We start from the raw sequence: 16,893 nt of genomic DNA, 5'->3' as shown, positions 1-16,893 counted from the left end.
AAAAATGGATAAGAAAGAAGGTAAAACTAACAAAATAGATCGTATCAGGATCAAAGGAAATGAGTCGACCCGGTTTTAATATAAATTTACTGTTATTAAAGGCTTAGTCTTTTACGTGATATTTTAATACACCACTGGGGGCATTATAATTATGCAAGAAGTAGAAATCCGAGTAAAATTGAGGGCGTCGCTGTGAAGCAAATTACACATTATGGCTTTAAACAAAACATTTTTCTGAAAGCAATACTATTCTGCAATAGTGTACATTTTCAGATAGAAATGAAATATGAGAACTTTCAGAAAACGTATACACTATTACTAACTTAGAATCGTAAAACACGTATACACGATTGCTTCAGAAAATTAACACAAGCAGAACATTCCTTTTGTTATGTATTTTACATAATATTCAATGCGTATGTATGGCTGTGGGTGTGCTTGCAGTTTAGGTGTGGTGGGTGAGTTGGTGGCGTGGGGTGGGGATGTCATGTGTTTATGTGGGTGGGGTGGATGTGGGTGCGTGTGGGGATGTTGGTAGGGGTACTTCAAAACTTACCTTGAATGTCATCTCTCCTTCCTTTGGCAATTTATGAGCTACGAAAGGAATGGTTGGCATGATAAGTACGTCGTGGTCTTTCAGAACATCATCATAACTTTGGCGTAACAGGCGTCCCAAATTCTGACAACGTCCGTAATATTGTCCATGGTATGTCTCATTTAGATATGCCCCGCAGAGAGCTACAAACTAAAGTATATTAAAGATTCACAAGAAAACAACTGCATAAATTCAATTAATTCACTTATGTTAATGATACTAGTAGTCAGTCGTTATTGTTTTTTTGAACATTTTTCGAATGTTAGTTGACGAAAACGTATTCGATCGGCATCGAATAAACGATTTTCTTCAACACACATTCGTTAGAAAATAAAATGACTTGAAACAGATTGAATAACGAATAGTTGTTGCATCGTATATTCAACGTCAAGTATGCATCAGCGGAGTTGCGAGGCACATTCATAGAGTTTGTGGGGTTCGTGGACTGAATTATTTAGAATGTCCTTATTTGACGTCTGTTTGTTTGTTTAAACGGTCGCTACGTGTGGAGACATGCTTGGGTCCTGATGGGACCAGGCTCAAACAAAATGCTCAAGCCAGGCTAAAAAGACTTGATACCGTTTATTCATAGTTAACATAAACAAAGATAAACCATAAATTTAGACTGCAAAATGGAAACATTGAACTGATTTCAACATGAAACCAGATTGTCAAAAGCAATAAGAGAAAAGTAAGATAACCAAAGTCTAATTGAAGTACAAATATTATAATTAGTAAGCTACTCTTTCTGATAGCCGGTCAATAGTTCCAACTGCATGACCCTGAAACATCAGACTTGATAATACTTTATAGATATCTAGCAATACAAATATCACGGGTTCAAACATCTCTAAATTCCACCCACTGATTGTTCTTTCAAACTCTTACTTCTGTCACGTCGTTATTTAAACCGTGAAGACAGATCAGTTCACTTCTATTAAATGTAAAGTCCATATTCAGTTTCTTTCAGCAATATACCGTCTTGATAATGACGTTGAAACAACGCAAAAAACAACAACAAAGAAACGGATAATCATTTAATTAATTTGCAATATTTTTCCTCTTAATAATCTCCAATGTCTAAGGTTCTTGGTCTTCGCCAATTCTTGTTATCACTACTGGCTTCCCATAACCTTTTCATGAGCGCGTGCTACTTTCAAGACCGTCGTTTCATCCCAGTGTTTTCCTACGATCATCATTCCAACGGGTAGGTTACCCACCCAGCCTGCGTTGATGGAAAGTGCTGGATGGGCCGTTATATTAGCGGCCATGGTGTTTTGTACCATACCTGTGCAGTACTTTGCTCGCTCTGTAAATAGTGGTAAATGAGAATAAAAACAAGTAAAACAGTATGATAATAACAAATCATTACACCGATAGCTGAGTACATTGTCTTTTAAACATTAGGCTACAAAATGGATAAGAAAGAAGGTAAAACTAACAAAATAGATCGTATCAGGATCAAAGGAAATGAGTCGACCCGGTTTTAATATAAATTTACTGTTATTAAAGGCTTAGTCTTTTACGTGATATTTTAATACACCACTGGGGGCATTATAATTATGCAAGAAGTAGAAATCCGAGTAAAATTGAGGGCGTCGCTGTGAAGCAAATTACACATTATGGCTTTAAACAAAACATTTTTCTGAAAGCAATACTATTCTGCAATAGTGTACATTTTCAGATAGAAATGAAATATGAGAACTTTCAGAAAACGTATACACTATTACTAACTTAGAATCGTAAAACACGTATACACGATTGCTTCAGAAAATTAACACAAGCAGAACATTCCTTTTGTTATGTATTTTACATAATATTCAATGCGTATGTATGGCTGTGGGTGTGCTTGCAGTTTAGGTGTGGTGGGTGAGTTGGTGGCGTGGGGTGGGGATGTCATGTGTTTATGTGGGTGGGGTGGATGTGGGTGCGTGTGGGGGATGTTGGTAGGGGTACTTCAAAACTTAACTGGGAATGTCATCTCTCCTTGCTTTGGTGATTTATGAGCTACGAAAGGAATGGTTGGCATGATAAGTACGTCGTGGTCTTTCAGAACATCATCATAACTTTGGCGTAACAGGCGTCCCAAATTCTGACAACGTCCGTAATATTGTCCATGGTATGTCTCATTTAGATATGCCCCGCAGAGAGCTACAAACTAAAGTATATTAAAGATTCACAAGAAAACAACTGCATAAATTCAATTAATTCACTTATGTTAATGATACTAGTAGTCAGTCGTTATTGTTTTTTTGAACATTTTTCGAATGTTAGTTGACGAAAACGTATTCGATCGGCATCGAATAAACGATTTTCTTCAACACACATTCGTTAGAAAATAAAATGACTTGAAACAGATTGAATAACGAATAGTTGTTGCATCATATATTCAACGTCAAGTATGCATCAGCGGAGTTGCGAGGCACATTCATAGAGTTTGTGGGGTTCGTGGACTGAATTATTTAGAATGTCCTTATTTGACGTCTGTTTGTTTGTTTAAACGGTCGCTACGTGTGGAGACATGCTTGGGTCCTGATGGGACCAGGCTCAAACAAAATGCTCAAGCCAGGCTAAAAAGACTTGATACCGTTTATTCATAGTTAACATAAACAAAGATAAACCATAAATTTAGACTGCAAAATGGAAACATTGAACTGATTTCAACATGAAACCAGATTGTCAAAAGCAATAAGAGAAAAGTAAGATAACCAAAGTCTAATTGAAGTACAAATATTATAATTAGTAAGCTACTCTTTCTGATAGCCGGTCAATAGTTCCAACTGCATGACCCTGAAACATCAGACTTGATAATACTTTATAGATATCTAGCAATACAAATATCACGGGTTCAAACATCTCTAAATTCCACCCACTGATTGTTCTTTCAAACTCTTACTTCTGTCACGTCGTTATTTAAACCGTGAAGACAGATCAGTTCACTTCTATTAAATGTAAAGTCCATATTCAGTTTCTTTCAGCAATATACCGTCTTGATAATGACGTTGAAACAACGCAAAACACAACAACAAAGAAACGGATAATCATTTAATTAATTTGCAATATTTTTCCTCTTAATAATCTCCAATGTCTAAGGTTCTTGGTCTTCGCCAATTCTTGTTATCACTACTGGCTTCCCATAACCTTTTCATGAGCGCGTGCTACTTTCAAGACCGTCGTTTCATCCCAGTGTTTTCCTACGATCATCATTCCAACGGGTAGGTTACCCACCCAGCCTGCGTTGATGGAAAGTGCTGGATGGGCCGTTATATTAGCGGCCATGGTGTTTTGTACCATACCTGTGCAGTACTTTGCTCGCTCTGTAAATAGTGGTAAATGAGAATAAAAACAAGTAAAACAGTATGATAATAACAAATCATTACACCGATAGCGGAGTACATTGTCTTTTAAACATTAGGCTACAAAATGGATAAGAAAGAAGGTAAAACTAACAAAATAGATCGTATCAGGATCAAAGGAAATGAGTCGACCCGGTTTTAATATAAATTTACTGTTATTAAAGGCTTAGTCTTTTACGTGATATTTTAATACACCACTGGGGGCATTATAATTATGCAAGAAGTAGAAATCTGAGTAAAATTGAGGCGTCGCTGTGAAGCAAATTACACATTATGGCTTTAAACAAAACATTTTTCTGAAAGCAATACTATTCTGCAATAGTGTACATTTTCAGATAGAAATGAAATATGAGAACTTTCAGAAAACGTATACACTATTACTAACTTAGAATCGTAAAACACGTATACACGATTGCTTCAGAAAATTAACACAAGCAGAACATTCCTTTTGTTATGTATTTTACATAATATTCAATGCGTATGTATGGCTGTGGGTGTGCTTGCAGTTTAGGTGTGGTGGGTGAGTTGGTGGCGTGGGGTGGGGATGTCATGTGTTTATGTGGGTGGGGTGGATGTGGGTGCGTGTGGGGGATGTTGGTAGGGGTACTTCAAAACTTACCTTGGAATGTCATCTCTCCTTCCTTTGGCAATTTATGAGCTACGAAAGGAATGGTTGGCATGATAAGTACGTCGTGGTCTTTCAGAACATCATCATAACTTTGGCGTAACAGGCGTCCCAAATTCTGACAACGTCCGTAATATTGTCCATGGTATGTCTCATTTAGATATGCCCCGCAGAGAGCTACAAACTAAAGTATATTAAAGATTCACAAGAAAACAACTGCATAAATTCAATTAATTCACTTATGTTAATGATACTAGTAGTCAGTCGTTATTGTTTTTTGAATATTTTTCGAATGTTAGTTGACGAAAACGTATTCGATCGGCATCGAATAAACGATTTTCTTCAACACACATTCGTTAGAAAATAAAATGACTTGAAACAGATTGAATAACGAATAGTTGTTGCATCGTATATTCAACGTCAAGTATGCATCAGCGGAGTTGCGAGGCACATTCATAGAGTTTGTGGGGTTCGTGGACTGAATTATTTAGAATGTCCTTATTTGACGTCTGTTTGTTTGTTTAAACGGTCGCTACGTGTGGAGACATGCTTGGGTCCTGATGGGACCAGGCTCAAACAAAATGCTCAAGCCAGGCTAAAAAGACTTGATACCGTTTATTCATAGTTAACATAAATTTACTAATAAAACTTGCAATATATATGACTTATTACACATTACTAAAACCTGAGACTAGTAAACTGTTGGTTTACTAGTCTCAGCTAAAACGTGAAGGTGCGGTGATCTGTGATACGGTTCTCCTTACTCCAAACTTTTAAAATGTGTATGTAGGGTCAAATAAAATTGTTTGCATAAATTGTTCAACTCAAAAGTTTTGACTGTAAAGTCAGGTTGATCGAAAATCAGACTATTTTGCCCTTCCTAGGTATATTTGTCTGAAACTGTCTCAACTATTAGATCCCCAAGATTAGGCTTTACCTTGAAATTATCTGACTGTGATTTGGTATCGTGCTTCATAGCTGCGCCTACTGTCTTCATACTGTTGGTTGGATAATATCCTCTGAAACCGAGTCCCTGAACTTAAAGTAAAATACAGAGTAAAACTCATAGAGGCAATTTATGCTGTATCGCAGGCTATGTATTTATTATTTATTATAAAGCGCAGGAAGTTATTATTATTATTGAGAAAATATATCTATGCACGTTTTTACACTTTTCACTTTTGACACTACTAGTAATAAAATGATTAAAGTGTTTTCATTACTCTGAAAGCCTAATATACTTACGTGATCCTCTGACCATACAGTGATAGGAGCCTTCGTATCCAATACCCGCCTTAATGTCCCTAGCTACAAGGAACGTGGAAATCAAATGTATTAGTGACTTTTAAAGCTAAAATTAATTGTTCGCAAGTAGCGTACAATGATTTTTGTAAGACTGTTGCAAGTTTAAACTAGACAGACAGGATTAGATTTTCGCAAGTGAACGCGGGACGTGAACGGATAACGTCAATTTTGATATCACTAATTAAACCGCTGTAACCAATCGGCACTCTTGAATCACATCAAACTGACGTGTTCACGTTCGGCATTCACGGCGAAAATTTAATCCTGTTTATTATTTCAAAAACGTAGGCTTACGGTTGTTATATGTTGTTGTACTGGTTTGACTTTTTATTTACTTATAGCATACCTGCTTGTAGTCAGGAAAACCAAATAATACTCACACACATGAATCTATATGAGTTCCTCTTTGGTATCTTTGGTTTATAACTTTTGAGAACATTGTTTAACTTGCACTATAGGGAAGCAGAGTACAGTCCTGAGTAATGCCAAAGGAATAGAGACATGCATTGACCCTCAAGCTATATTGTAATGTATCTATCTCATTTTGACCTACATCTGGGTTAGCCCACTTTGCCTCTATACAGTTTAGGGACCGTTCACAAACACTTGTTAGGGGGGCCTGATGCAAAAAGGGCCTGAAATTGTTGACCATCCTAAGGGGGGCCCTGAAAAAAATGACCACAAGTTTTCCTGGGAAAATTGAGTTTATATGCTTTTCTATGGGGTTGACCCATAATTTTCATGTCAAAAAAGGGGGCCCTGTAAAGGGGGGCCCCGAAAAATTTTCGCGATGAAATTTGTTTGCATCAGGCCCCCCCTTACAAGTGTTTGTGAACGGTCACTTACTCACAATGTTTGTGCATTGGAATCGAAACATCTGCGACCTCAGCTCCAACACTCCTCAACTTCTGAGCTGCTTCTCTAACAATCTTATCCACAGCCTCCTCAGATACGTCAAGTCCAAATCCCTCCTGAAGAATCCCAATTTTCATACCATCCAAGTTATCCACTTCAATCTGATGATCAAAATAGACCAGTATATTTCAAAGCTGCACAATTTGGATTGGTGAAACAGTTCGCGAATTGTATCAGCATAATACTTGGATCTCTATCCCACTTTGGTTATAGACATACCTCTTTAGTATATTCAGGGACTACAATATTAGGAGGCTGACGGTGGTCCAATCCATTGTCATAACCAGCAATCACCTATAAAGGAATATAAAGCAGAGATTAAATAAAACGAACATTAATAAAAATCGTAGAACCACTAGAAATAAATTCAATCGTTCATTGGTACCAGATCATGCAAATGTTGATTTTTTAAACATGCAATAAACACTACCTAAAACAAGACAGTGAGCCAATTATTGAATAAAATAACACTGCATAGACTGATATTTCAAAAACCTTTGGGCATGATGCAGTCATGTCTACAGTAGAATTCATCTCGACCTTTGCAGGACTTAAACCCCATTAAAAGCTATTAAACCAAGATAACACTCATTGAAGCAGCTCAACTGATTAAATCAGATCTTCTCTGGTTGTGCACAAGTGTCTGTTTTACATGTGCGACATCGCAATAAAGCTGGTATTATAGCTTCAGTTGGGTAACCGATTATAAAGGAAACGAAAGGAAACAATGGTATGTGTACCTTTGTTCACGAAATGAGACAATGGCCTGCATTTTGTTAACCAGCATTCTTCAAAATGAGTAACATAATGATTGTTGACTTAACACGGTTTGGAAATAATTTCTTCATATTTTTGGTGTTATCTGTCGTTTACATATCCTTCCTAAAACACAAAAGCGCGACCCTCTCCAAACATCTAAATTAGCTAAAAATTTAGGACATGTTACAAAACTATATTTTCTAGAACCTATTTAGAATAGTTTAAATGTAGTTTGTACCGTTTTTTTGTGGCATCCTTCAGAACGGAGCGGTCCGTTACCAATATAGCTCAATATTTTCGGTCAAATCTCCATTCAATTAACACGGGGAGTTGGCTAGCTATGAGCTAGCTATGCTTTGCCCTCACTCATATTCTACGAAAGTGCGACCCCTTCTGAACATCTAACCCAGCTGTAATTTTAGGTCATGTTAGAGAAATATATTTGCTAGAAGTTTGGAGAATATAATTAAAATATTGGCCGGTTATTTTTCACACAGTGATTTTAACTAGGCAATGCCCATATACCTATAACATACACTGTTTGTAGAGGTCACGCGTCAATGGTGAGAGCACTGTGTATTGTGTATAGGAAAACGGACAGTAACTGCAGTATGGAATCTTTTGTAATCGACTTTGAAATAGAAGGTGGCAGTCTGACTAAGCCACTGAAGAGGGCTTACCTCCAGCACGAGAGCACAGTCATGCACCGTCCTTGCGATGGGTCCCAAGTGGTCGGCTGATGGCTCAAGAGACCACGCTCCTGTGTAAGGCACAAGACCCCATGTTGGCTTTAGACCAACAGACCCATTCCAGCAGGATGGCAGTCGGACAGAACCACCTTGATCACCGCCAATCGCCATATCCACGTCACCAGCCATGACCTAAATGGAAAGAAACCTCACAACAATATATAACTTTGGTTTAAAATCCGTGAAAACACAGACAGGTCTCGTAATATGATCACTGTATCTATTATTCCGAAATAAAGTGATAAAGAAAAAAGGATATTAAGAAGACCGGCATATTTATTCACTTCGTTTTGAAAGAGCCTCAAATAATTGCCATCTCTTTCTATTTGACTCCACTAGATTGACGGGCGATGCAATAAATATGTACCCTGGGGAGAGTAGAATTGGAGTTGGGCCAAGGAAGTTTATTAAATATTCATAACCTCATTAATATAGAGTATATTATGGTAATATTCTTTGGAAATCTTTGGCTTGACCAGCTATTAATTATGCATGTGCGATTTCATCATAGCGCTAGTGATTATAAAAAACGTGACAGTCTCCAAATTCAAATGGCAAGGACTATTCTTAAAGCCCCAAGACCACAACCACAATTTCAACATTTCAACATCACTCTTTCACAAATTGTTAAAATATACAGTAGTTTGTAAAAATATTTGTTAATAGGTTGGCGCCTTTTATTGTTTCTTTGCCATACCAGAACTGCGCTTCCGCAACTGGATCCTCCTGCCGACCGCGTTTGATCGTTGAAGTTTAGCACTGGACCATATGCTGCAGTGAAGCTGCATCCCGAGAAACACAGATTTTCACATATTGCTTTTCCAAGAATAGTGCCACCTGAAATAAGTACACACCAACATCGCAATGCGATGTAATTCAGTAAAACCAGTAAAGTTTACAAACACATCCTATCTTTTATACTGATTCGTAATTATCGTATACTATAATGGATCGAACGGTTAGAAGCGAGGCGATGCAATTATAAACATTGAAAACAGTGGCGTAGCTAGGAGGGGTGGGGACAAAGGGGGGCAGGTACCCCATGTGAGAAGTCCCCCCGTGGGATGCTGGCCGCCCTCATATATAAGATTTGTAGCCCTTTTTGTACTTTTTAGCCCAATTTTGACCATTTTCGTCAAAGTTTACCCCCTTAAAAGTTGGCTTGCACTCCTCACCTTATCCGCTCTTTGCCCACCCTCTGAAAAGGTGCTGGCTACGCCACTGATTGAAAACACATGCAAAATAAAACACGCAGAAAGAGGAAAACACAAATCTCGTGTACTGTAAATGGTAGCCCTTTGATTTTTCATATTATTATACATGTGGTTGTTATAACTAGCTTGTGACATAGGTTTTAACACCTTCTTGCTTTGTTTGTGCTTGTGGCTGCTTGTATCAACTAACCAGCATCTAGAAGTCTTGTAACTACAGTTGCATCCACATCTGGTACAGTGCCTTCCAAAGCGCGATATCCATTCATCATTGGTACCCCGGCTACCATTACATTGTCCTTTATTGCAATCGTCTTGCCTGACAATTTACCACTGTCAGCTCCTTTAATGGTGGATTTCCAATACCTTAAAAGGAAAGAATGATTAAATTCATCGTATGTAATATTGTTACACTATCTTTGTTTCTCTAAGTTGGCACAATTTACATGATTGATAAAAACATATTTCAACTTAAATACATCCGGAAATGAAAGTTTTGCAGGCTTATTAATAATTATATGTTTTCATGTAAATCGTTTTCATATCGTTTTTTCCTGTATTCAGGAGATTGAAAATTCAAAGCCTTAAATGGAAAGTGAGATAGTTATCATGGTTGTACCATCTTTGTTTTTTTAAGTTGTCACATTTGACATGATAGATGTTTTGCAGGCAGTTTGCTTACTATACATTTCATGTGAATCGCTTTTATATTGTTTTCTTAGAATGGGCATCCTATACATGCTGTATGTCACTTCAGGAGACGTGAATTGGAAGGCCTTACTTTACTTACCAAGCATTATAAGGATTTTCCTCAGCAGTAGGTCTGTAACCCGGAGTCCGTGGATACTTCACAGGTAAAGTTGGTTCCACAAGATGGCTAAGGCGGTTGAAACCCTTAAGAGCATCAGTTACAAGAGAATGGCACTGTTTTATTTCATCATCGCTCAATGAATAGTTCAGACGTGTTGCTAATGCTGATAACTCAGCTGTAGTAGGTCCAGGAACTGTCGGGTCTTGAAACAGTCCTAATATGAAGACAATGATAATAACAGGGAATCAGGGATAATACCGAGTATTTTGGTAAGGAAGGCGACAAGGGATGAAATAAAAACTCGTTATTATTACTTCTTTTTAGTTCGTCGTCGCTTAGTGAATAGTTCAGACGTGTTGCTAATGCTGAAGAAAAAGAGGGCGCAATGGGGAGCCTCTTTTTTTGGGACACCCTGTATTGTGAAGATAACATAGTATAAACCAAGACGTGCAGTTAGGTTACACCAACAACCAATCTATTGTGTAGAATGGCGGCAGAGTTATGGCGGACATATCCGCCGGGGGGGGGGGGGATTGGGGCTCAAATATGAAAGTGACGGGGATGGAGATGACTCCAAAAGTAGGTGTCTTTCGGTGACAGACTAACTAAAGAAAAAAGGGGTCTTGGTGAGGATGATAAAATAGGAGCGGAAATAGAGGGTCATTTAGTGAGAGCATTCATTTTTGAAAACTTGGGTATTCAGTGAGAGCATTTATTCCTAGAAAATCAGTGAGAGCACTTTTTTTCCGATTTGGGTACCTGGTTACAAAATAAAAAGGCGGATGTTCAGTGACAGGCGGTTTGAAAATGGGGGTCAATGTGGCCGCACATCCCCGTCACCTATTTTCAGGGAGTGCCCCCCCCCATAATAACGAAGAGACAAACTACCTAAACAAATATAACAAGAATTGTCTTTAAAAAAAGCTAAAAAATACAAAGTTCACGGATCAGTTGTACAGGCTGTATCAAATTGAATGGTACTCATCAGTTTCCAGTGATTATGGACATGACTGACATATCAAAAAGCAACATAGGGTCCGCATAATTGGTTGATTATGATAAACAGTCATCATAGCCTAGATATACAATAGATGTAAGGTCTGGTCATTAATCATTTTAAGGGGATCCAATATTACGCTGGGAAGAACCAGGCTGAACTATGGGTACCAATCTTTTTGATACAGCTTGTATAGTAATTTGTTCTGATTTCCATGCAAATGGAGCCAGTCTTTTCATCCTGCAAACAAATATCACCATGATATTCAATTATACTATAAGGCCTTGATTTAGATAAGCACGTGTCAATCATATTTAATTACATGCAGGCGAAGTCTTGATATAAAGATGCCGCAGAGTTAACCATGTTAACGTAACATGGAATCCTCGAGCTCGTGAACGATTGAACATTGGACTTACATGAACATGGCCGGGTCGAGGAATATTACTATCCCGGATGCTTGATATACAGCAGGCTTACAGCTATACATGTATACATAAATGGTCATAAGCTTATCGTGTATTGTTACCGTACACACATAGTTTAATAGGCTATAACAAAAAAAACCCCAAAAAACGAAAAACGGTTACCAGATCGTTCCTTGCTTGATTCAGTCATTTTGTTACAATTTTTCTTCCTATTCCGAATCCTTTCTTTCAAATGAAACTCATATGCATGCACGTACTCACAGTCGCGGTTGTTTACAAGGTACCCATACCTGAATGCACATAATATGTAGATCATTAATGCACGGTAAGGGAGTGTTCATTATTTTTGGTAGCGCGGTGCTCTTCAGCTAAGCCCAGCAAACACAAAAACGTTTTTAAAACGTTTTAAATAAGTTATATTTTGAGTTTTGGTTTAGGTAAAAACGTTTTAATAACATTAAAATGTCGGGTTATATAAAGGTCAAACGTTTTGTATGAAAACACACTACAACAATATTTTTAAAATGTTTTCGAAATGTCATTGTAAACTATTTTTGCAAACATTTTTGGCCAAATATTTTGTCAACACTTAAATAATATTATGTTAAAATATTTGCACCCAGCAAACACAGAAATGTTTTTAAAATGTTTTTTACAAAACGTTTTAATAACATTTAAATGTCGGGTTATATAAAGGTCGTGAAAACATTTTAAAAACGTTACTGTAAATATTTTGGGCAAACGTTTTTCGAATGATTTGTACCAAGTTTTCAAAAATGTGTTTGGAATGTTATTAAAACATTTTTATGCCCTTTATATAACCCATTTCTGTCATTTTAATGTTATGAAAACGTTTTATACCATTAATGTACCCTTTATATAACCTGACATTTAAACGTTTTCTGACAACCTTTTATAAACTTTTGCGAATGCTGTCGAAAACGTTTTGTGTTTGCTGGGAACATTAAAATGTCGGGTTATTATAAAGGTCATGATAACGTTTTAAAACGTTTTGTATGAAAACACACTGCACAATATTTTTGAATGGATTTTTGGCTTAACCTAGAACTAATTGCAACTAAAGGTTTTTCTTCACAATGCATTTCGGTGAAGTACCCTTTGTGACATACTAAAAGTCCAAAAAAATCCAAGTTGCGGAAATATGCCTAATTTGCATAAATTCAAAATGGCTGACATTTGATGGAGTTTCGACCATATCTCGAGATCTGAGGCTCATAAAAGAAAAATTTTGGTGGCTACACCTATGTTTTCAAGGGCTATATGAATACACATACAAGATTATAATTAATATGGAGTTTTGGGTTCAACCCCAATTTGCATAAATTCAAAATGGCCACCGTTTTAATGCATATTTCACTGCATCTCGAGATCTGGGGTTTGTAACAGGAACATATGTGGTATTAACCCTTTTTTTCAGGGGCTGTGAACACAGATATAACAGCAAATTATATGACAGGGAGCACTTGATTCAGGTCCGATATGCATAATTCCAAAATTGTCGCCATTTTAACCGATCTTCTTGAAATATAGGTGGTGAAAAAATGCCATGCTGGTGTCTATATCCATGTTCAGGGTGAAATATCATGAACATAATATGCGACTGAAATGACATTGTTGAATATATATTCGTGTGTATGTTTGAGGATAGAGTTGCTAGTTTCCCAACCACAGTAATTATTTCCACACAGGAGAATGAAGATTATTCATGATTGGCAAAGTACAGGGTGTCCCAAAAAAAAGAGGCCCCTCATTGCGCCCTCTTTTTCTCCTATTTCTGAAAAGTTGATTAAATATATTTTGGTATGTACAGAAACCTTTAATCGTTAGCGTTAATAAACCAAGACAATTATTTCAATCGGCTGACAGCTTTTGAAGATATGCCCTTTTGAATAAAAGTACCCATTTTTCACTCTGTCCACGGATAGCAAACAGTATGGTTGGGATGGCTCATGCTGTGGAGTGGCCTGTACGAACACCAGACCTCACACCACTTGATTTTTTTTCCTTTGTGGCAAAATCCAAGATATTCGCAAACGTATTACTGAATGCATTCGCAAGTATCCGGCGCACAAGGATGGTACGTAACGCAATTGATGCAATGAGGACCAGGGCTGAAACCTGTATTCGCCAAGGAGGCCCTCCAGGTAGAGGGCAGAGCAGCACAGTAAACTCACTTCAGAAGAACTAAACAAACCAAACAGCATTTTAGGGCTACCTTTTATCCTAAAAAGAGAAATGACTTATGTTGTAAATAAAAAAAAGCAAGCAAGAAACAACAAAGTAAGAAAGTAAGAAACAAAAAAAAAAAAAAAGGCAGAAATAACCAAGAAAAAGCAAGTAATTGCAAGTAAAGCAAAAGAAGTCCCATTCGGCATCTATTTAAACGGGTACATTTCTTTAAAAGAGCATATCTTCAAAAGTTGTGAGCCGATTGATATAATTGTTTTGGTTTATTAAAGCTAACGACTCAAGGTTTTTTTACATACCAAAATATATTTGATCAACTTTTCAGAAATAGGAGAAAAAGAGGGCGCAATGAGGGGCCTCTTTTTTTTGGGACACCCTGTACATTAAATATTGAAAGCCATCTCTTCCAGTAAAGTCACTGACCTTAATTCATGATCTGGAGATATTATACCCAACATCTAATCTTGATGTGCTACAGACATGACAGAAGGCGTCATTAGACCTTCGATCCCCTCCTTCTTGGTGTGGAATGATGCAGATGGTAAATAAAGGAAACCACCCTGGAACTCTTCTGTGATGTTCTTACCGATGATTGACCTAAATCCGAGTTGAGTTTGTGTGTGCCCATGCCAAACGTTATAATGCCACTCCCGGGTTGAAGAGAGCCATATGTGACAGCGGTTTGCACAGACTAGTTCTCAGAATTGGTGACTTTCACACAGAGCTTTCCTGAGATCTATATGGCATCTGATGAATATTTCAAGTCTTTGTGAGTTTCTGGTGGTAATGCTGCGGGGCACATGTTATAAGAGGGAAGGCAATATTACATAATATAAGGGGACACATGCTTGTTGGTGCTGCAATGCTTTGAGTACAATGCTTATTGAAGATGTGTATGATGTCCAGGTGATGACAAAAGAAGTATCATCAACATCCATCAGAACCGGTTCTTCCACATCTGTCAGGTGAAGAGCACCAATCTTCAGCTGACCGAGAGCTATAAGTTCCACATTAATATGTATGCCAAGAGTGCTTACATTAACCTGCAGAGACTTGCCCCAGACCCATCCAGAAGTTCATGCAATGTTCATGAAAGGTTACCATGTGATTAGGAGTCATCAGCGATTTTGGGCAGGATTGTCCAATGACTTGATAACAGAGCAGGTTCTTATGCGGAATGTGAAGACCAGCGAAGGTTTGACAAGATGGGCTAGTATATGTGGTCCGAAAAAAAATTTGGCCAAAAAAGCCGTTTTTTGTGATTTTCTCAAGAAAACTGTATTTGTGCCCAAGTTTGACCTCGCAGATGAATTCATGAAGTCTTCGCCATTTTAAATATACTTGTATATACTTTAGACTAATTTAGCAGTTATGAGGCCCAACGTTTCCAATAATTCCAGGGTTAAGACCACCCATAATAATATCAATTAAACCTTGAATATTATAATAATTTACAATATTGGACAGGGTATAAATATACTCCGCCAAAAGTATCCGTACACTTGAAACAAGAGCAATATCTTAAAGACACTTAAAGTAAGTTATGATATAAAATGGTCGATAGATGGAGAATTCTGTTCTTTGTATTGTGATATCGGCACGATATGACTTTATTTTCCCTAACTTATAAAAATTTTAATAAAAAAAACCGTTTCAAAAATTAAAAAAAAGGTACATTGACGCACATATGAACACGCACTATTATAGTGTGAGCGTTCATCTGTCAGACTGCAAGGAGCCCGTAATAAAAGGCAGCGGAAATCGCCTTGACGGAGGAAATATCCAAATATGTCACTTTTTGAAACTCTACCTTTTGTCATTCAAACGCGTATAACTTTGGGAAATAAAGTATCAAAGATATGTAGCACAAATTCTCCAAAATTGATTTAGTTTTAGTGTCTTTAAGAAAGTTGCTTTTGTTTAAAGTGTACAGATATTTTTGTGCACAGTATAGAACAAAGTAGAATTTTCTTAAATCACCAACTCCACTGCTTGCCTGAGTCAAGATTCATCAACTAAAATTTCTCGGTCATGTACTGCGTCTGTGAAGGAATATGCCCTGTGTATTCCACTACATGGAAAGAGGAAACCGGGACAGTCGCGCACACTGTACTTCCTGGGAGATACCGAAGAGATGCTGCAGCCAAACAAACTTGTTTCGCTTGCCCAAGATCGCAATAGTTGGAGAAAGCTTGTAGTCGCCTGCTCCGCAGCCGACTGATGGTGATGATGATGATAAGCTATGATACTACCAAGAGCCCCGGTACAAGGGCGTCAATCTGAAGTTTATCGTGGGGGACCGGGGACACACGTTTTGTCAAATATGACTTTGCGCGACGCCCCCTCAGCCGTTGGAAAATTTTACAAAAAGAGAGCCAAATGAAGGCATTTGGTGGACCCTTTTTGCACCATTATTGTGTAAAATGTTAGTTGGAAAAAATTGAAAAATGTTCAATATGAAGGTCCAATTGAAGCTGTTTGCAGTTCATTTCTAAATTAGCCAGTGAGTATCATTCCGGCCCGATTTTGTTGGGATTTGGTAGTTCACAGCATCTTGCGAATGGTACAAATGTAGTTAGCTTTGGCAAAAATTGCATTGATAATTTTATAGCGACCGTGTAGAAGAATTCGAATATCACAGATATCTTTGTAGGTCCTGTGGTTCTTGAGTTATGTTGTAAAGAGGGCCGAAACAACAACACATTTGTAAAACGTACATACCTCATTAACAACAATAAATCAAGCATATTTTTAAAGTATATGATTTTGTACCTTTTGTAAGTGTTATTTTTCAATAATATATTGATTTAGGTAATAAAAATTGATTTACTTTTGGCTGCTTCAAGATGAAAGATTGTTGCTTTGTCGTAAAATTAATAACCTGTGCTAATAAAAATTCCTATAAAAGGAATGGGGCGCCCAATGTGAGCTTGG

General features: G+C 37.5%; 1 protein-coding gene across 1 annotated transcript; it reads right to left on the bottom strand.

The window, feature by feature from the left end:
* Positions 1–3,674: 3,674 nt before the first annotated feature.
* Positions 3,675–12,052, bottom strand: LOC140147864 (amidase-like). Its single transcript, XM_072169637.1, has 11 exons — positions 11,914–12,052; positions 10,306–10,540; positions 9,709–9,881; positions 9,002–9,141; positions 8,236–8,436; positions 7,016–7,090; positions 6,732–6,897; positions 5,822–5,884; positions 5,514–5,614; positions 4,571–4,760; positions 3,675–3,912 (listed from the first exon to the last, which is right to left on the bottom strand). The coding sequence occupies exons 1-11, from the start codon at positions 11,939–11,941 to the stop codon at positions 3,719–3,721; spliced, it is 1,566 nt and encodes a 521-aa protein (XP_072025738.1). The 5' UTR covers positions 11,942–12,052; the 3' UTR covers positions 3,675–3,718.
* Between the last annotated feature and the right edge of the window lie 4,841 nt (positions 12,053–16,893).

Source organism: Amphiura filiformis, chromosome 3, assembly GCF_039555335.1.
Source record: "Amphiura filiformis chromosome 3, Afil_fr2py, whole genome shotgun sequence".
Classification (NCBI taxonomy): Eukaryota; Metazoa; Echinodermata; class Ophiuroidea; order Amphilepidida; family Amphiuridae; genus Amphiura; species Amphiura filiformis.
Note: the sequence above shows the minus strand (reverse complement) of the source record. Positions and strands in the feature narration are given on the sequence as shown.